A 21639-nucleotide genomic window follows, 5' to 3' on the forward strand; every position below is an offset into this window, starting at 1 on the left:
ACTTAGCCATGTAGCTTTAGGTGCTACATAAAAGTAAGGAGAAGGTCTATTTAGAAGCCTAACAGTATTATCGTTCTTGACGATTTATTAACCATGGTAAATAAGAGCCATATTAGTTAATTTGTTAATTAGTTTCATTCAGGACTTTTTATTAGCTACTTTACCCTAGAATGAAATATGTATTGGCACAATAGGCCTAGTCACTTGGACAAATTTCTAAATTTGAATTTTAGATTCTATAGGATTAAAATTTGAATAATTAAAACAAATCAATCCTTTTCTTGGCAGGGGGTCTATAAACCACGGCTGCCTTTTTGTTTTATATGACATTAGTTATAATCCGTAGGCATTATGTCACAAGCAGATATATATAGAATATAATTTCGATAATTTATTAAAAGGGTGACATGTGTGTACTAGCCAAGAACGTTAACATGTTTACAGATGTTAACAGAGATTTGAATCTTTTTAAACAGGTTCTACCATATTGGCCAGGTCTTTAATATGACATTCAAGCTAGGTTTTACCTTTTTAAGATTCTTATTATTAAAATGGTAAATTAAAATAATAATTGCTATTTTTCTTTTATTCGTATATTATATTCATGCATATAATTTAAAAAAATGAAAAACTTAAATTAACCATTTCAAATAAAATTAACTAACACGAGTTTGCCCTAAACGGGACTTTTACGCAAATAACATGCCCACGCAGGGGTCAAACTAGCAAACAAACCCACGCAGGGGTCAAACAAAAACAAACAAACCCACGCAGGGGTAGAACAGAAAGGAAAAAAAATGTGCCCACGCAGGGGCAGAGTACAGAAATAAATGTCCTCGCAGGGACATGATTAAATAAACTAGCAAACAAAGGATTTAGTAGTCCTTGCTTTTTCCCTTGATTAAATCCACCATTTTCTTAAACATCCCACGATTATGCCGACGATCTTCCCGTAATTCATGCCGCATCTCTCGTCGCACTTCATTTATCCCTTGAAGGATTTCTTGAACTTGTGGCGGCGACATCATCGGTGCCTGCGGTGGTAGCGGATAATGCGGTGGTTGAGGAGGCTGCGGCTGCTGATATCCATATGATGGGTATCCATAGGTCGATTGTCTCGTAGCCCAGGGACCTCCAAAAGTACCTTCCGGATGGAGAGAGTTGTAGTTCGCAGCTACCCAGTAGGGATCCTCTGTAAAGTTATAACCTGTGTGGATCGTCTGCTCGAAGGGATTGTATGCTGCCGCGCTAGTATAAGCAGGGATTGGGTCTCCGAAATCCTGTGGTGGTGGTTTCGCGATTGGTGCAGAAGTTACTTCTGAGACGGGATGTGAAGATTCTCCCATCTCTGGTTCTTCGTGAAGTGGCGAGTATCGGCTGCCACCTGAATGTGGAGGGGTGCTGATGCGCACTCCCCCTCGTGCGGAAATCCGTGCGTTTGTACGTCTTCGCCTCGGAGGCGGGGGAGGCAAAACCGGAGGTGGTGGCGGCGGTGGAGTGACCGCGACAAGTCGGGAATCCTCAGAAGGATTCTGCTGCTGCTGTGGCTGCTGTTGAGGCTGTTGCTGGGGGTGCAAAGGAGAGCTGTGTTGCGGCTGGTGCAGGGGAGAGTTATGGTAACTAGGGGTAAATACCCAGTCATACTGCCTGAATCTCTCCTCAAAGCTGTCGGGACCATTGTATGGTGATCCCACAAAAGGTGACCCATCAGAAATCTCGATAGGGTGGTTCGGAGTTCCAGATGGTGGCATTGAGGGATCGGTATCTTCATCGACATCCATCGCATTGCCACCAGGAAAATGGTCTTCTGGTCCAAGTGGGTTAAAACCCATAGGCACATCAAGGTAGTCAGCAGGGTTGTACAGGCCTTGGAAAACAGGTGATGGGTGGTCAAAGGGTGATTGGTGTCCTTGGAGAGAAATATAGGACTGGTGAGAGTTGTGGGGCTCATTTTCTGATTGAGGCCCAAAGGAGTGTGGGATAGAAGGTGAGGTACTCAGTGAAACCGAGTGCCTTGCGGGTTCAGTAAAAGACCTCCACAGATTTTGAGTATCTGTGTTATGGGAGCCTGAAGGTGTTCGCCTGTGCGAAGGTCCGGCTTCATGGTCGTTTGGGGCTGCATATGCTCCTTGTCCCCTTCCTCTTCCTCTCATACGTGGCGGCATTTTTTTTGTGAACCTGTCAAAAATCAAACAAGTGACACGACAAAATATATATAAGACAAAGTTAGAAAATAAAACAAATTTTTGGATATTTCCTAAGTTCCTTGTCTAGACTCGAGAATCGAGGAATGTGCAATTGTGTAACTGAGATTAAACACAAAAGGCTAGTGTTTAATTCACTCAGCGTTGGCTCTGATACCAACCTGTCACACCCCTAATTTCCACGTGTCACCGGTGGGCCCGGTGGGGAGTATAGTGACGTAGTTGGCATCATCATAGACAAACAACACAATATATAAATGCACAGCGGAAGCAAAGATAGATTCATTTCAACTTTAATAGAGTGTAATATTAAATATCACTAATAGTTGAAACGGATCCACAGGCGGATCAAAATAAAAACAAGATATTATTCAACAGATTTATTGTCATCCAAGCTTGCGAGACTTATTGTGGACGCTCTAGAAGACAGCCAGCCTATTACGTGTAGTACCTGCACTTAACCTTTTGGGAAAATACGTCAGTTTACACTGGTAAATACAATTTAACTGACTCATTTTGAAAAGGTTGAAAATTGATTTGAATGCTCAAGGCACAAAACATTTTTATAACTTGGGATAATTATTTATTATAATCTTGTGAACGAATTACCTGTTACTTGTGCGTTCAGTAGCCCGGATCTTGTCCGGGTTAAAGATCAATAGACACACCACAATAATGAGTTATACACTGACAGGTGTATGCCTACACCTCGTGCTCTGGTCGTGGCCATCTCGTAAGATGATGCCAAGGATATCCGGGACATGGTCATTAATCCCCCAAAGGCTTAAAGTAAACAAGACTGTTTAAACGAGCCGATCAAATTATTCAATTAACCACCCACGGATGTAAGATTTGATGCTCGATCAAGCGGTATTCTATATACCGTAACCCAAGCCCGTATAGGGAAAATAAGTTAAAAGTATTTACCTTGGTAAGTATAAATCACAACTAGCAAGTGAAGGTAGCTTTTACTGGTTCTTCTATTCTGGAACAAAGGTTTATAATAACCTATTAGATTCCTAACGGATCTTTATTTAAGCCTAAGCTTAGACCGGTTAGTTTTAAGGACGATACGGTTCAAACGCACGATTAAGCGAAGACCGGATAGAACGCGATTTAGACCCGACAAGTTTGAATACTTGTATAATATGGGTATGCTAAATACATTCTGGATTTTGAGACAAAAATGATAATGTTTGACCCGTTTCGGTCAATTTATGCAAACTAGTTACATAAACCGAACCGAATGTTAAAAGAGCGTTACTGGTAACCATAAGAGTCATATGCAAGTTTCCTGAGATAATATGCCTTAAATATGTTATACTATCAGTAAGATGTCTTCTATTATACCTCATACGAAATTTAACTCAATTTACGCCTCATAAGGACATTTTGGTCATTTAAAAGATTATAAAAGAGTTAAATTTGTAATCTGAGTTACAGGTCTGATTTATACAGCAAATACACTTAATTTAATATGTTATAACAGTAGGTTATGACCCGTATGTGAAACTTATCATTTAAAACCAAACTATGCCCCTTAGGGGTATTTTGGTAATTTCACAAGGGCTCAAACGGTCAAAACTGGAAACCTGAGTTCAAAAACTTGTGCTTACTGTTATTATATAAAAATATACTAAAAACATCAGTAGGTATTAACCTTATGTGTCTAATGTGATTATAGTGCATACTATGCGTTAAAAACGCTTAAAAAGCCGATTTGGAGCCATTTCCGGGTTTTTAAAAGAAAGCTGAGATTTTTATAATTCCAGAAGGCTCAAAATATTTTATTTAACAAATAAAATCAGTAGAAAAAGGTTTGGGGTCAAAAGGATTTGTAGAATTCATTTTATGGCCAAAAAGGGCAAAATCGGTATTGACCGAATTAAACTTAGAGACCTATGTTATGCTCAGCCAAAAATTAAATAAAAATCATCCAAAATCCCAAAATATTATATTACATCAGTGGGTAAAAAGTTTTATATCAAAAAGTGGGTTTAAATAGGCTATACGCTAATTACGCCGTTTACTTAACATAAAGCTTTCAAATTACGATATTGAGCATAACTCTTAATCTAGACCTCAAACTGATATCAAATTTTAAGTGCAAGCTTATAAATCAGTAACAAACGTTTCTACTCTTTCACTTTTTCAAAAATCGCGTTTTATAGCAAAAAGGGCATAATAGTCAACTTTTAAACATAAATCGGAAACATGCATATGCATCGGATGAGTATTGAACCAAGTTGTAAAATCTCAGAGAGTTGTACATATATGAAATTGGTTCAAAATAAGCTCTAAGGCAGATCTCAAACATGCATGCACGGATCAGAATTGAGAGTCAAAGAAAAAGTCAATTTATGAGACTTTCGGTTCCGATCCGGGTTTAAACTGAAAATTGTCGAGATGAACTTGTTGAGACACGTTCTTACATTGATTACCAAGTTATTTTAATGATCAAATAGGTTGCATGTACCCTACATTGCTAATCATGCTTAAATTTGCAAATACACATTCTGTTGACTTTTTGAAACAAGCTTTGACTCGACAATTATCACACTTAGAGGGGGAATCTGAAAATACCCTTTCAAGGGTTCGTTACCCACATAAATATCAACTTGTAGGTACTTTCAATTCGAGAAATGACTGAGCCATTTTCGTTTAATCACAAGGTCAAACTAAATTTACGACGGATTGACTTTCGGCTAATAAACTAAGCTAGAACGAATTAGAGAAGGGTATGAACACTTACAAGAGTCCTAATTACAAGTAGGAAGCCCTATGAACCCTTGTTGATGACCAGAGAGCTCCAGAATTGATCTTGTGAATTTTTGTAACTACAAGTGTTGAATGTTTGCAAGCTTCAAGACCCTTTTATGCCAACTTTGATCTCATTAGAGGGTGCCACAATAGTCTAGGGATGTTGTAAGATGAGTCCAAGTGCCCCTAGCTGCATGTAATCCCATTGGTGAGGCTCTGGAGTCGGATACAGCTGGTTACAACTCGAAATCAGACCCATAACTGACATCTGGTTTGCCAAAAGATCACTCAGAGGTATACATTCAACATGTTGACACAATTAGCCCCTGTAGTTTGCAATTCCTCACTTTCTTTCATTTTTCGCTTTGTATGATCCATGATATGTCCGTTTAGGATTATAAACACCATGTAGGGTTATTGTAGAGCCTATTTTTCCATTGTTGACACTTTGGACCCTTATATTTCCATAGTTTCACTGTTTGTCAACTTTAGTCTCTCTAAAGTATGTTTTCACATATTCAAAGCCTATGCCACGTGTCAATGCATTATTATACGTAAATTTCCGAGGTGTTACACTGAATTTGCCCCTTAGCAGCCTGTGCAGCTTGCGCATCCTCGACCTTCGCAGTCAGCTCAACAACCTTGGCTTCAAGATCAACAATCTTGTTAAGAGCCGCGAACGCGCGTTCATTGTCCTTCTCGCATATGCGCTTGAACTCGGCTTTCTCCTTAGCCAGTTGCTGTTCAGCAGCTTGAATTTTGTTTTTCAGGCCCTCACGCCCCCATTCCGCCGCTTTCTTGTCAGCATCGAACTTTGCCTTCTCCTCATCAAAAGCGGCTTTGGACTTCTCGAACTCGTTAATACGCTTCAACATTCGCTCGCGGTAGCTCTCCCAATCCGACCGCTCCCTAACCATTGTTCGCCACTCACGAACTATTTGATGATTAGCAGCGCGAGTGTTGGCCTCCCCGATCACATAGGTGCGATATAACCCTTCATGAGTCTTCGCCCTCTGCCGATTAATCTCACCAGGAGTAAAGGAATTTAGGAACCAATCATGGCAAGGCCCGAACTCTTGAAAGGTGTCCCTTTGCTTCAAACCCTAGGGAGCTTGGTGAGGGGCAGTACCACGTTCCTCTTCAGTATAACTTTTATAATAAATATCACCAAGGGTATCCTTCGCCCCGATAACTTGTGGGTTATAACCCCCAGCGCCTCCAAAGCTCGCGCCGCTAGAAACATACCGGCCCGATCCCCTGGTAGAAGTTAGCTTAGTGCGATCAGGGACCTCAGTATGCGTGGGGTGGATAGGTTTCTCAAACTCAAGCTCTTTTCTCCTCTCTTGATGAGGATTCTCAGGCCCCGTGGTGATCACAAACTCCTGATCATCGTTAGGCTTTTCCACAGTCTTCTTCCTCTCCTTCTCCTTCTCCATATCAGCGGCTTTCTTCTTCTTCGCCTCCTCAGCCTTTTTATCTTCCTTAGCTTTCCTCTTCTTCTCTTCCTCAACCTTCTTCCGACGCTCCTCAACCCTTCTCTTCTCTTCAGCAGCCTTCGCCTTATCCCCCTCAGCAACATTTTTCTCCTTGGCAGACTCAGCCCCAACAGTCTTGGAAGATTTAATGGTAATCTTTGGCCTCTTTGGCTCTGGCTCGGTAAACTTAACACCCTTCTCAGGGGTGGTCTTCTTGGTCTCTGCAGAAACCAAGTGGTTAAGAAAGGAAAGTAACAAAAGGAAGAGAAGGCAAGAATTTACCAGGAGAGAATTTATAGAGAGAACGCAAGTTGCTCGTTTTCCCAATCAAGGGAATCGCACCAGCTACCGACGCAGAAGCCACACCAGTTGTGGTCTCGCTTCTACTTCTTTTTCTACTGATCAGCTTTTCAGTAACCTCCTCCTCTTCTTCCTCTTCCTCATGCGCAGCAGTAGAGGGAGTAGCACCAGCATCAGGGTTACGATAACCCGCTCTACCAGAGCTCTTTGAACCACCTGCTCCAGTCTTCTTCTCGGCTGCGCGCGACAAGCCTTCAAGTGAATCACTAATTATCACATAATCTTTTAAGTCACTCTGTCGAAGGCGAAGAGTACCTTTACCAGCAGCACCAGCGGTTGCGCGACTACTCCCAGCCCCCTTACTGGTCACCTCAGGATTCAAGTTGCCTACCTTCTTCTTCCTCAAGGGTTTTTTCTTCTTATCTTCAGGGTCAATGCCCAGGTCGCGCAACACACCTGCAAAGATGTTAGACCACGGACTTAGCTCTCCGTTCGAAGACCCTACAGACTCCTCGCTGGAAAGATAGACAACCTCTTTCCCAGCAGAAGTCACAGAGCGCAAAGGACGAGGTTTAGGTATTTGCGCACCTTCGGTTGCAGTAGGCGGCGAGGCAAATGCATCAGCAACCGGGTACATGAAATTACCCCTAATCTGGTGGTACCAATACTCCTCCCCAGCCTGGAGGGGGCGCACACTCATAGAACCACCAAAGGTGGGGAATGCAGCTTGAAACAGTTGCGCCTCTACACAACAAAGTACGTAAATAAACAAGAGTTACGAAACAAGAAGTCAAAAAGGGCTAAGTAAATTAATAACCTCTATCGTTGAACATCAGAACCGGAACGTCTTTACTATCAGCTGGCCATTGGTCACTCATGCGCGCCGCCACCAAGACATTTTCTCCAAACACCCGGTTTGGAGTAGAAGTAAGCTTCTTGTACCAAGCGTCATTCTTGGGGATCGCCAAATCCTCCTTCAAAATTGGTTCTGACCACGCGCGAAAAGTCATGGCGATCGGTATCACCTCCTCACGAATATAAAAGAACTTCGGTTTCCAGTCATGAAAACTCTTGGGGGGGTTCAGAAGTATCTTTTTTGCAGCACCCCGACTGGCAAACGAATAGAAGCCCATGTTTTTTATTAGCTGATAGAATACCCTAAACTTATCAACCGTCGGCTCAATACCATGTGACCAACACAAGAACTCAAAGTGACGAACCCGGACCATCCCGGGAGGGCTCATCTGCGATATATGAAACCCATAGAACTGCAGAATATGGGCCATAAAACTCGTCGCCGGTAGCCGGAAATTACCTTGATGAAAGAAATCTTCGAACAACGTGATATACCCCGGTGGTGCATCAGCAGCCATCTGGTTTTGGCCAGGGTACTTAGCGTCCCATTCCGGTGGAAACCGGAAACTCCTCGTGATCTGCTCAAAAAGACCTGGATCCCACCGGAGAAGGGGAACAGGGCCTTCCTCCCCAGGAATATCCTCTTGATGTTCTTCAGCCATAGTAAATAAAGATTCAAGGCTTTCTTGAAAAACTTGAAGATATGAAAAAAGATCTTGAAGATCTGCTACAAACTTTGAAGATTCGAAGAGAAAAAAGACACGAAACGAGAGAAAGATAGCAATATTAGAAGAGAAAAGTGATGACCTCTCACATCTCTTCGGATATATATACCCATCGCATTTAATGCGATGGGTAAACGTGTCGCGATCGCCGCGCACGTGACCAATCAGAAGATGACATGTAAGGAGGGAATCTCGGAGTGACGGTTACCACGCGCGCGTGGGCCTCACTCGCCTGACGGAAAGCCGAACCGTCAGGAAAACCTGACGACAGCCGTGTAACAGGTCAACTCAAACGTCACCATCAACGACGTTTCTCACCAACTTGTCAGAGTTCAAATTTCGAAGTTTTTCCCGCCATAAATTAAAACTAGCTTCATGCAAAAGCTACTAAGGTCGCGCAGTGTAGCAATGCCTTAACAACCCTTCGCGCCTATTCATGAAAAGCAATAACCCACCTAGAACCAAGCCTGGCAGTCGCGCCGTTGTAACCAACAAAGCCTACACGCGCCACGTCCGCCAGAATCAAGGAAGCATTTTCTTCAACTTTTATTTTCTAAGTCCAGAGCTCCAACCACTTACCTCGCGCATGGTGCAGCACTGGACTGGGGGGACTTGAAGGGGTATGGTCCCAAAAACGCCGCGCAAACCTCCTCAAGGTTGCGCAAGGAACCATACTCCTTATTCAATAAACTTCCTACCACGGGCCTTGCGCGAGTTACACCATCTCCTGCTCAACGACGCGCGAAGGTTAGCCGACGAGAAGCTCCGATAACAGCACTTAGCATACTGAAGGAGCACACAGTCACCCCAAACCCCGCGCAGGTCAGTTACGTGCTCAGCAAGAATCACACAAGGAAGCAGCGCAAAGCTGCTCCAGGTAGTACACAAGGTACAAGTGGCAGAGAAAAAGAGCCAATGAACATCCAGCAGGCTCTGTTCAATCGTGCGCCACGATCGTCTAACGAGAAGTACTTAAGGACTCCTACGTGGCACCAATCAGAGGATGGAGACATCTGTCCCACGATCTCCACTTGTCTGCTGATGGCAGAAGGACGACAGGGCCGACAACAATGACACGTGGCTCCAATCAAGGCGCGCCAGCGCCGAAGAGCTTCTAGAAGCCACTAAACGGTCGACTCTAGTGAGACAAAGAGCATATCCATTATGTTGTCAATTACCGGCCCAAGGCCCATCAGCCCATATCCTCTTACACCTCTCCGGCTATAAATAGAGACCTCACTCCACAGGTTAAACATTTTATTCCCTCTACTCTCACTCGTAAACACTTAATTATCCTCCCAAAGCAGTCGCTTATTCTCACGCCGGAGCCCGGTTAAGAGGGAAACCCCCACATTCCCCTCTTGACGAGTAACGGTGTTCTGTTTTGCAGGATTAAACATCAAGTCGGAGCTCAGATATTTCATTAGAAGATTAACCACTATGGTAGAAGCATAAACCAAACTGATTAGTTGCCTGATTAGTTCCGGGTTTCTTCAAAGGGTAAAATGGGAATGGAGAGTTACAAATATATTCTTGGGAAGATGCAACTGCATCTGACTTGACTTCTGACTTCCTTTTGATGTAACACATAATTCAAAATACATATTAAAAAAAAGAAAAGAAAATAGTTATGACAAATCCTCCCTAGTTTCTCGTGCATCTTTTTCTTATTAAAAAACACTACAATCTGTATATCACCCTAATATCCATTCATGAGATGATGGCTTTTTTTTAATTCATATGTAAGATTTTACAGAAAAAAAATACAAAAAATAATGTTACATTTTCTATATAAATTCAAAAAATGTAAACACCCAGTAAACAAGAAAATGCTTGTTTTTTTTACCATTTAAAGGATATCCACATACATAAAAGTGTAACACGTTTTCTTTTCTTTCTCCTCCGACACAAAGTGTTATATTACATCACATTGTTACAAAAGTCGTCTTCCTACTACAAGATGTTACATGTTGGTACGTACACTACAATTTTTACATGATCAATTTTACGTCACATATGTAACACTTTTTTTTGTAACACAAAAAATGTAACACTTTGTTTCTGTAACATACACTTTATTTTTACAATAATCTGGAAAAAAATTGACAACACACTTTATTTTTACAATAATTTAAAAACGTGTAACAATTCACTTTATTTTTTGTAACAGGGGCGTCTTCCTACTACAAGATGTTACATGTTGGTACGTACACTACAATTTTTACATGATCAAATTTACGTCACATATGTAACACTTTTTTTTGTAACACAAAAAATGAAACACTTTGTTTCTGTAACATACACTTTATTTTTACAATAATCTGGAGAAAAATTGACAACACACTTTATTTTTACAATAATCTAAAAACGTGTAACAATTCACTTTATTTTTTGTAACGGGCATTATTTCTATAACACAAAAAAATATAACATGCATTTTTTCTTTGATTGATTGTTACATTTCTAACACACAAAAAAAATATAACAACACACTTTGTTTCTGTAACAGTCACTTTATTTTTACAAATAATCTGAAAAAAAATGTAAAAACACACTTTATTTTTACAACAATCTAAAATAGTGTAACAATGCTCTTTATTTTCAGTAACATACATTATTTATGTAACACGGAAAAATGTAACATGCATTATTTATTTGATTGTTACATTTCGTAACTAAAACACAAAGAATTGTTATGAGAATTGTTACATCGAAAATAAACTTCATTAACAATAATCCAACATAAGTAATGTAACTTGCAATGTTACAAAATGTATATAAAATATCTAACTTCATTAACAAGAATCCAATAACAACAGATTTTTTAGATTCAATCATCATAACAGTAAACAAAGAAAGGTAACATTATAATCCAATACATAAGAACTTAAAATCAAATTGTTTCCATTTTTCAGATCTGAAAACAAATTTTACACAAAAATTGATAAAATCGGTAATAAAAAACAACATATACAGAAAATAAAAAATTAAAAACATTCATCTTCTTGAACAAAAAAATAAAAATAAAAAGTTGTAGATCTACAAAACACAAAAAAAAAATATCTACAAAACACAAAAAATTGCAAATCTAAAAAAAAACTGAAAACAAACATACTTAGATCTGGTAGATCTGGTAGCATCTTTTCGGAGCATCTTCAACCGGAGCATCTGGAGCATCTTCAACCGTTATGTGAGCATCATCTTTTGGATCTGGATCATCTTTTGATTCGAAGCATCTTTTTTGGTTCGGGGCATCTTTTTGGTTCGGAGCATGTGGATGATGATCTTTTGATGTTCATATGTAGCCATGGAACCAAGCCACCATGTGATCCAAGTGTTAACCACAACCACCGTCACCTCCACCACTCGAACCGGCTTGAACTCCGCCATTTGAACCGAAACAACTGACCACCTCGACACCTTTTTGTTGATACAATCATGGTATTTGATTAAATGCTATTAGATCTAAAGAACAAAATTAAGGTGAAAAAGCATGAGTTTTGGTTTATATATATATATATATATATAGGGTAGGGTTCTAGAGTGAACAGCCTTTTAAGAGTGAACTGTGTGAACTGATCTGGACCCTTGATTTTCATCATCTTGAGATTTTAAATGAGTGGCATGATGGTAAATAGTTGGTTAATTTTTACTATTTAATTAAATAGAAAAGGGTATAATAGTCATTCCTTCTCTTTCATCTTCTAAACACATAATTCAATTCCCTCAAATCTCGCATATATCAGTTACCAAAAAAATCATTGTTCCAAATCATAAAAATCCTTACTCTCTCTCTAAGAGCAAGTCGACAACGATTCTGATGCAGATGAACATCATCCTTCTACCGTGTTTCTACTTCTGGTGCCAAATCAAGGTATATAATAATGCATATAGTGGTTTCTTCTTGCTCTGTTTTGTGTCTGATTGTATATCCTTCTACCGTGTTTCTACTTCTGGTGGGAAATTAAGGTATATAATAATGCATATAGTGGTTTCTTCTTGCTCTGTTTTGTGTCCAATTGTGTATAGATTTCATTGTTTTCCCCCTTTTCGTTTCACGTAAAATCTAGGGTTTGTAGTTCATAGTTTGTTTAAAAAAAACTTAAATTGTTTAATATATTGAGCATGGTTGTAAAAGTCCCGACTAGGCTCCGAGTACTCCCCGAGTACTCGCTACAAGGTAGGTTGCCGAGGCACGAGTACTCTTCTCCCAGGCCAATTACTCCCCGAGTACTCCCGAATACTCCCGAGTACCTCCCGAGTACTCCCGAATCCGACTAGGGAGCGCCTAGCGACTTTTGCAACCATGATATTGAGTATAAGTTGCTGGATTTAAGTGTGATGTGGTCGTTTTTGTATGGATTAATATTGGATTAAAACAATGTTCGGTTTAAATGTTATGCTTGAATCGATTAAATGTATACATGTACTATGTTCTTTACACAGGTCTCTTGACCCATATTTTGTATAAAATTGTTTATGTACACCTGTGTACAACGTGATTAATAAGGCTGAGACTTTGTAAAATCGTTTGGTGTCTTTGTTTAATTTTTTGAATATTAAGATTGATTTAACAGAACAGTGGATTGTGCTCTGTTTTTTAAGGTATTTAAGGTTGGTTGTTTGGGTGAGTTGTAAAGTCGTTGTTGTACACATGTGTATATTGATGTTAAGCTGATTTGAACTTAATATGTTCAGTAGACTGCACTTTTTTTAACCATATGTTAGTTTTGTCCGGTGTACACATGTGTATATACATTTTATTCAACTAAGTACACCTGTGTATTCAAATGTGACATGTTGTTTATACTCTGTTTTTAGGCATTATACTCTGTTTTTAGGAAGGTTCATTATAGTCCGTTGTAGTGACATGTTGTTTATACTCTGTTTTTAGGCATTATATTCTGTTTTTAGGAAGTTTCATTATAGTCCGTTGTACACAGGTGTATCATTCCGTGATACATATGTGTATGATACTGTTATACATATATGTATGTACACAGTGAAACATTTTCTAATGTAGTTGATATAGCTAATACTTTATTGAGCAGGTAATTTGTGTTCGAAACCGCATCTGGTGTTAGGCTGCATCATTTCCAAATGAAGGATTTGCAACCAATTAAGTGAATTAATGATGGAGTCATCAATTGCTTTGCATCAATGCTAAGACCACGCCGTACAAAGTGGTAATCGACATGTGAATACATATGGTTTTAGTCCTAAGTGGACATACTATAACTGATTATGACATGATCTTTGATTTCAGAAGGATGTTTTCACAAAGTATATGAAGCTGGTTAATCATCCAAAGTATTGGCAGACTGAAAATGCAGTGCCACAAAGGTTAGATTTTGAGTGGAAGACGGTCGGCAACACGCTCGATTGCGGGGTCTTTGTTATGCGTCATATGAAAACTTGGTTTGGCGTAATAGTTGATAAATGGGATAGTGGCTTCCCACTTAAGCCGGGCACCAAGAAAGCAACCTTGACACGGTTACGGAAGAAATACGCGGTGAATTTGGTAACTTCAAGCGCTAACAAGCATCGTGACCGCATAAGCCGAAGCAAAAGAATATGGGAAGGCGTGCAATTTGGGTTAATTAGTACGTTTGATGGTCGTTGACAATAATATACGTTTGATGGTAGTTTGTTTTGTTATTTTTTTGGGTTTGTTATGGAATGTTTGTTTGCTAGGTTTGATACACGTTATGGAACTGGCTTTTAGTTGATAATATAATATATTTTACTCGTACCTACCCTATGTATGTATTCAGTTCGTAATTTTAGTACACATATGTAAAAAATGTACAATAAATGATTTACATATTAGCAGACTTAGTGCATAATGTAACAGAATTAGTACACCTGTGTAAAGTTTTTAAGGAAGCTAACTACAATTGTACAAAACTACAAATTAACAGGAGCTGGCATTTTTTGTACACATGTGTACGGTTATGTGTATACTATGGACACATGTGCACTGGTGTGTATATACTACAGTACACATGTGTGCATTTATTTATATAATCGTTCACATGTGTACACTTCGAAGAAATAACCATACTAATTATGTATGCAGTAACAATAGCTGGTAGACTTTTCTGTTTTCAAGTTGAAATTATGGTGCTCCAACGTTTGTAACGTCTAAAATATAACATCAGCCATATTATCCTTACGTTTAGGAATATATATAACCAACATGTATGGGTTTTAAAAGAAAATAAACATTGGAATTAAATAAATGAAGGTTTTAAATGAATCTATATTTCGCTCACATTGTCTTCGCTTTCTAATTCTTCAGTTCCGGACTCCGTTTCTTCATCACATTCTTCTTCGGTCGATGAATCATCCAAAGTTGCGTAACCTTTTTTTAGCAGACAATTCCTAGCTACCATTTTTGTCTGGACCATGATTCTGGCAATCTGGGTTCACTACCACTGGGAAATATGTATCTGCTAGTGCAAAAAATTTTGCAATATAAGAATTTAAGCACCAAACTTTCATTGAAAATACGTTAAGCCGTCTAGGCTTACACATGAGTTTGTTATGATAGTTGGTTCCGCAATATTAAAACAGATCACATTTGAAAATGCTCAATGAGTTTCATGGTACATATAACATCTAGTCATGTACCATTAATTTAAACAGCCAAAGGTGATTTAAGATCAAGATGTACTCTTTACCTCTTCAGGCAATGAATGGTCCATATTGAAATCTACACTTGTGGAAGCAGCAAGTTTCATGGTTAGAAACTGAAAACACGTTGCATTTATTAGCAGCTACTCTCTTTGTATAAAAAAATGGATCCCAAAATAAAAACCCTTTTACCTCAATATCCTTTTGTAGGCATTGAACATAAGTAATGATTTCATCAAGGATTGCAGCCTTCTTGGTGATTTTATTGCACCCTGGAATCAAATCTTGCATTTTCCTTTTTATTTCCCCCTTTTGGCCTACCATATCACAAAATCAAATGATCATAAAGTTTATATACATGTAGGGGTGATTTCACCCTCTTTGACATGGATGCTTAGTGAAAAACAAAGATTTGGTAACTTACTCTTTCAGCTAAGCTATGGCTATCGGTTACTTGCCCGTGACGAGCCCTAACATGAATATAAACAGGTTTTGGATCCATCTTACGCTTCGAGTTTCCATTGGGAATGCTTCTCCTAGCTTTGGGTTATTCAACTGAGCCCGAATCGCAATCAACACTCTTCTTATGAGAGTCCACTTTTACAACAGCAAACTATATACCAAATGAAAGGAATACTACAAAAAGACCCAAAATGTGACCATGATCGTAAGTTTTTATAAAGAAACGATGTTTATGAATTATGAATAAATGCTCATGAGTTTGACCCGTTTGGTGTTTAATTCAGCTAAAGTCATCCATTTCAAGTTATTAATTTCATCAACAATGGAAGCTTACAAAAAATATCACCCCTGATGTCGTAAGAAAAGCATGATTAACTTCAATTCCTACAAAATTCATTCTTACTGCTTGATTAGAGACTTCAGTTCTTGCAAAAGATCGTGTTTAAGTGTACAACATGATTCTAGATAGATTGTGATTCATTTAGCATACATTCAACAAAAAAGGTCATACAAATTTCACACAATGTATAATCAAGGCATTTTATCAAACATTTGGTGTGCATACAAAGATGAACAAAAAAAATATCACCCTGATGTCGTAAGAAAAGAATGATTAACTTCAATTCATACAAAAATCATTCTTAATGCTTGATTAGAGACCTCAATTCTTGCAAAAGATGAACCATCCAGCAAATTGAGCACTGTAATTCAACCAACCAATTTCTAAACACCGAAAACATCAATTATCAATTTCTAAACGCTAGAGGATGTTGGTGGTGTTGGCGGATGGTGGTAATTTGGGTGGCAATCATAAATCGAGTAGAGATTGAAGATCACAACAAGAATTACCTAGTTGTGATAGTGGCTAATCTGATAGTGGCTCACGTCGGAAGAGAAAGTGTAAAGTTGGAACTTGGTGGTGATGGTGGTGGTGGTGGTCAAAGAAGAAGTAGTGGGCAGATGGAATTACCGGAGAGAAATATTCGAGCTTCTGATGAAAAATACGAACTTGATGAACTGGGTATGAAGTTTGATAAGAGTTGAATTTGAAATTTGGAGAATCTCTTGATAATATGGTTGTTTATTAGACAAAATAAAGATGATAATCTTAAAAAATAAAAAAAGATATTTACGATTAGGATTTAAAAATGATTAGGTAACTGATTTGAATTATTAATATAATGATTTAAAGTTAATTTTATTATATAATTACAATCCTACCCTTATAATATTTAAACAAGATCAAAGGCTAGGATAAGTTCACACAGTTCACAAATGAGAGAGGTGTTCACAATTGAACCTAACCCTATATATATATATATATATATATATATATATATATATATGAAACGGATTGTTGAGTCTTATGTAATTACATAAGTAGAATTGTGTTTATTTATTAGAACATGAAAAAAAATATACTATAATTTCATTTCATAATCAATACAACATAGCAAGTATTTGTTGTGTATTAGTATGTATCTCCATCAATACGAACTTATAAATACAGTATGATGTTACATGACACGACCACACGTATGCGCTTTTCTTTCGTGCAACATCAAACATTCTTTTGGTTGTGGTTACCTTTTCTTTCATGAGCATCGAACCCATATTAACCACTTGCATACGTTCACATTGCCTTGTTTTCCTCACATATATCGTATTACTATAGTTCATCTGTATAGCTCGACTCCCACAATTCTTTTATGTTACCGCGTTCTTGATTTACCATTAAACAATGTTTGTTCAATCTAACCAAGTTACATTTCTTACGGCATGCACATTGTAAGCATTACTTTGAACATGCCGATGTTCACGCATTCTTAATTTAATGGCAAATTCAGAACACATACAGGTTCATGTATTAATATTACAATAACGAATGTAAAAAAATATAATGCAACATCGACAGCGCTTGGCCGTACTACATATTTTCCCAATATATAAAAAGGACCGAAAATAATCATTTTCCTAGAGTAACATATTTTGATTACTTTCCACCAACTCTAGTGGAGACGAAACACACTACCATCACCCAAAACCCACTCTACTATATGTATCAACACTAGCCTAGTATCAACGGTAGCCTTGACAAATATCGATGAGAGCCAAAGATAAAACGCGGCACATTATAATAATCAGACACGCAATGCCTTGCAAAATGGCACAATTACCAGATCTGTAACCACCTAGGTTTACTTGCTATAGGTGTCGTCATATATGCAAACCATAAGTTCTTTGAACAATGCAAGACTACAGTAAATAATGACGATTCTCTCATACTATATCACACAATGAGTTCGCATTACATCATCTAAATGTATGATCCCAAGTGTCACCAAATTGGCATTTTACCTCTTACAATAACATTTGAAGGTAATTTCAAAAAATAATAATAATAATAAGACTTAAGAATCACCTGTTGTCATGGGACTTGATTCTGACGGCTTCTCGGTTGTTTCGGTTGTTTCCACATCCATTGTCATAACATCGCTGATGTCAGCATCCACCTCTGTCATAATTTCATCCCTGTCTGCTGACATTGCAACGGGTAGGGCTCCATTCTCCATTACAGTATCAGACAGCAGTTGCGGGTTCGGGTTCGGGTTCAAGTCCTCGTTTACTTTCTCGGATCCGTTTGGTGGTGTTGTAAGTGATGGTGGATTCGGATTAGTAGACATGGTCAAAGTTGATGTCACAGACAAATTCTGTAAAACATAGATTGCAGTGAATCATCACTGTTATTATATGGTAGGGTTTTCATGTTCCGAAAAAGTCGATAGACCTTACCTTTTCTAAAGCCAGAGCAAGCTTTGATAGATTTGGATACAAGCTCCGTGCATCCAGTATGATCTTTTATCGACAAACCAAAATCAAAAGCAACAGCAAATCAGATATTTAAATGCAAGACCTCACACCAAATAAAAAGGTTTAAGAAAAAAGACGAATCGCGTAACGATTAACAAATGATTGCAGTCACCTCAGATAGCCTTTGTAGGGTAAACGGTGGGCCATCAACAAAACTATGAAGAGCTGCAAAATATATCGACAGATTGAAAGCGTATAAATCAACAGCTGAGAGGCAATTAACAAAAAAAATGAAAAGCTACATGATTGTGGAAGTACCATCATCCAACCTTTTCACCAACTCAGCATGCGTCTCTCCTAGCGATATTTTTTGTTCCTCGATTGTCATTTTTGCCTGTGGGTATTCAGAAAGAACCTACAGCAAAAAATAATAAAAAAGAAAATAAAACTTACTACCACGACTAAAAAAAATATAGAGTATATACTAGTTTTCAAGAGTTGTTGACTGTGTGCGCTTGTTTGGTTTTATACTAGTTTGCAAGTCCATGTTGGACGACAGTAAAACATCATATAAAGTATTCCTAAGCTTGTAGGTTGGCATACCTCCCCATACCTGCTTTAAATGAAGAGACAACATGCTTCTCAATTTTTCCCAATCATACCTGCAATAAGACGATAAGTAAACATGTATAAGGCGCCATAAAACCCGAAAACAATAAAACGGGTATGTGTAATTCAAACGGCTCCACAAATCAAAAAACAAAGCAGTTATCATTAATCTTGAACTTTAAGAATTAAAAAAGAAATAGTAAAATAACAGCAATGCGCATACCAAAACTCTCCGGTGGCTGCAATGACTTTCAAGACACTTCTTACTTCTTCTTCTTCTTCTTCAGCAGTCTCTTGCCTTATTTCCCTGCTCCTTGGATTTCCAATCATAAAAACGGTATATTATAGTTATGATGTTATGGTAAAGAAAACAATTATCCATCAAGACTGCATAAAAAATAGAATAGCCAGCAATAAAACACTCACTGATGATTTTCAGGAGAAGCAATCAAGTTCTCATGACTATTATCTGTGACATCAGAAGCCACAACTGAATGCTCCACGGTTTCGGTCGTCTTTATATCCTCCAACGAGGGAAGGGTTGACTGGTCCAAGGTTTCAGCAGCTGGTATGTTTGTAACCGGAGATGGAGCAGACTCCCCTGAAGGTGCAGCTTCATGTGTGTTTGTAACCTCCTGTAATGCCGTTTCCTCAGTCACCTGTGTGTTTGTAACCTGCGGCGGTGAAACTTCCGCTGGCGGCATGTTTGCAACCACAGGCGGTGACGGCTCTAACGTTTCAGTTGTCTGTGTTTGATCAACCACAACCACAGGCGGTGTTGATTGATCCAAAGTTTCAGTCGTCTCTGTGCTTGTAACCAGAAGCACAGGTGAACTCTCTGTAGTTTCAGTTGCCTGTGTTTCCATTATGTATACACCTGGAAAAACGGTCAAATTGATCCTTCTATAACATCTTCACATAACTTCAAACGATAAACAAATATGTGCATCTAAAACAAATATCAAACGTATTCAACCTAATTAACATAATGACATATATCGAACTTTAAAGTCGTGTGAAAGCGAATAATTATCCTTGTATAACAACTTTCACATAGCTTCAAAAGAAAGATAAACATATATGTACATCTAAAACACATATCAAACTCCATAATACTCTTGTACAGACTATCAAAATGTAATTAAATTTAACCTAATCAACATAATGACATATATGGAACTTCAAAGCTGTGTGAAAGCATAATTGGAGCTAAAAAATATCACATAACAGTTACAGTAAAGTATAAAATACTATAAATCATAGTCACATAATTCGGTGGTGATTTTCGTTTTGGTTCGTCCGATCCAATTCCGAAAAAAACAATTCAAGTGTAATAGAGAAGAAATGGGGGCTAATCGAAGCTTACCTGCTGGCTGATTGAACCTTACCTTCCCTGCGAATGAAAGGTCTGTCGGCTGTTTTTTAGGTTTAGAAGATGGAGCGAGCGAGCGAACAGGGGAGATAGATAGACAAGAGGAGGACGGCTGCTTTAGTGTAGGGTAATTTTAATTTTATTTTTATTTTTATTATTATTTTTATTTAATTTTAACTATATATAAAGAAATGAATGAAAGGGCATTAAGGATCTTAACCATTACGTTGGACGTTATGATGTTGGTTTGGCGAAAAATATCTCTTAAGTGAGCATTAACCATTACAGATGGTTTGGTTGAATGAATTATCAATCTATCATTTAAATTTACACTTTAACCCTTTATGTTCTTAGGGCTGTTTGGCAACATCTGAATGGTTAAGTGTTGAACCAGTAAGAGGTCTGAACCATTAACTGTTGAACCAGTAAAAGGTCTGAACCATTAGAAGCCTGTATAATGCTTAACCGTTTAGAGGCAAATGTGTGACCAATTCAGATTAGAGGTCTTAATCATTCAGACTTTGTATAATGCTTAACCATTCAGATGCAAATGTCTGAACCATTCAGACATCTTCTCGTGAAACAAACAGTCTGAACCATTAAGTGCTGAACCAGTAAAAGGTCTGAATCATTAAGAGCCTCAATTAAAGATAGACACACAGCCCCTTACTTAATTTATCATATGTCCAAAGACAAAACTGTATTCAGTGTTAACATATCATAAACTTGCCTTTCAAAACAAAACATATCATAAACTTAAACTTAAAAGAACACATGCTTAACAGCCAAACAACACAACCCAAGTTTTTTTTTTTTTTTATTTCCCAAAGGAATCAACTAGGCCCATGATATGTGGGATAACTATGTTGGGATAGAATTAGTATTGTGAGTTACCTTCTTTAAATTATTATTATTATTTTTTTTTTTTTTTGGTCACGAATTTTATAATGGATATCATTTGAAATCAATTTTAGAGGATTAAGATGTGTAAATCAATGAGAAATCACTAAAGCACCACTAATAGACTTGGGGCTGTCATTTAAATTCAGTTTTACAGGAATTGGATGTGTAAATCAATGAGAAATCACTAAAGCACCACCAATAGACTTGTGGACTCGGGAGGGGGCTTTAGGCCCATCAAATACAAAAAAAAATGAATGGTGGAATTCTTAAATTAGAAATGAGTTTGTAAAAATATATATAAAGTTTGGGTCGAATAACATGTTTAATAAGCCATGACTACACCAATAGTCTCGAAAAAAGCTCAATACTAAAGCAGCCAATTAAATAGAGCAAGCGACATAGGTTCTAGCCACTGAAACATGTCTGAGATGCTGTGGCGGATCCAAAATTTTATTCTAATGAGTTCCTTTTGGAAAATTCTCTTTAATTCACACTATTTTTTTCTAAATTCTATCAGGTTCTCACTG

General features: G+C 38.1%; 2 protein-coding genes across 2 annotated transcripts; both read right to left on the minus strand.

The window, feature by feature from the left end:
- Positions 1–875: 875 nt before the first annotated feature.
- Positions 876–5881, minus strand: LOC110923828 (leucine-rich repeat extensin-like protein 5). Its single transcript, XM_022167884.1, has 2 exons — positions 5539–5881; positions 876–1867 (listed from the first exon to the last, which is right to left on the minus strand). Exons 1-2 carry the CDS (start codon positions 5879–5881, stop codon positions 876–878), a joined length of 1335 nt encoding a protein of 444 aa, XP_022023576.1.
- Positions 5882–17674: 11793 nt separating this feature from the next.
- Positions 17675–20247, minus strand: LOC118489134. The gene is made up of 8 exons (XM_035986767.1): positions 20226–20247; positions 19264–19714; positions 19061–19150; positions 18842–18890; positions 18547–18643; positions 18401–18453; positions 18211–18273; positions 17675–18128 (listed from the first exon to the last, which is right to left on the minus strand). Exons 2-8 carry the CDS (start codon positions 19701–19703, stop codon positions 17829–17831), a joined length of 1092 nt encoding a protein of 363 aa, XP_035842660.1. The 5' UTR covers positions 19704–19714; positions 20226–20247; the 3' UTR covers positions 17675–17828.
- Positions 20248–21639: the final 1392 nt, after the last annotated feature.

The sequence above is a fragment of the Helianthus annuus genome, chromosome 17 (assembly GCF_002127325.2).
Source record: "Helianthus annuus cultivar XRQ/B chromosome 17, HanXRQr2.0-SUNRISE, whole genome shotgun sequence".
Classification (NCBI taxonomy): Eukaryota; Viridiplantae; Streptophyta; class Magnoliopsida; order Asterales; family Asteraceae; genus Helianthus; species Helianthus annuus.

Bases quoted from the DNA above. Each gene is read 5' to 3' on its own strand.
- LOC110923828 (XM_022167884.1), bottom strand. From the start codon at position 5,881: ATGGTTAGGGAGCGGTCGGATTGGGAGAGCTACCGCGAGCGAATGTTG. The intron at 1,868-5,538 runs GTAACACCTCGG...CTGTTTTCCAAG, and splicing joins TGCTAAGGGGCAAATTCAGT to GCCTGTACAACCCTGCTGAC.
- LOC118489134 (XM_035986767.1), bottom strand. From the start codon at position 19,703: ATGGAAACACAGGCAACTGAAACTACAGAGAGTTCACCTGTGCTTCTG. The intron at 18,891-19,060 runs GTATGCGCATTG...GTCTTATTGCAG, and splicing joins GCAGCCACCGGAGAGTTTTG to GTATGATTGGGAAAAATTGA. The intron at 18,129-18,210 runs GTAAGGTCTATC...TATGTTTTACAG, and splicing joins TTGCTCTGGCTTTAGAAAAG to AATTTGTCTGTGACATCAAC.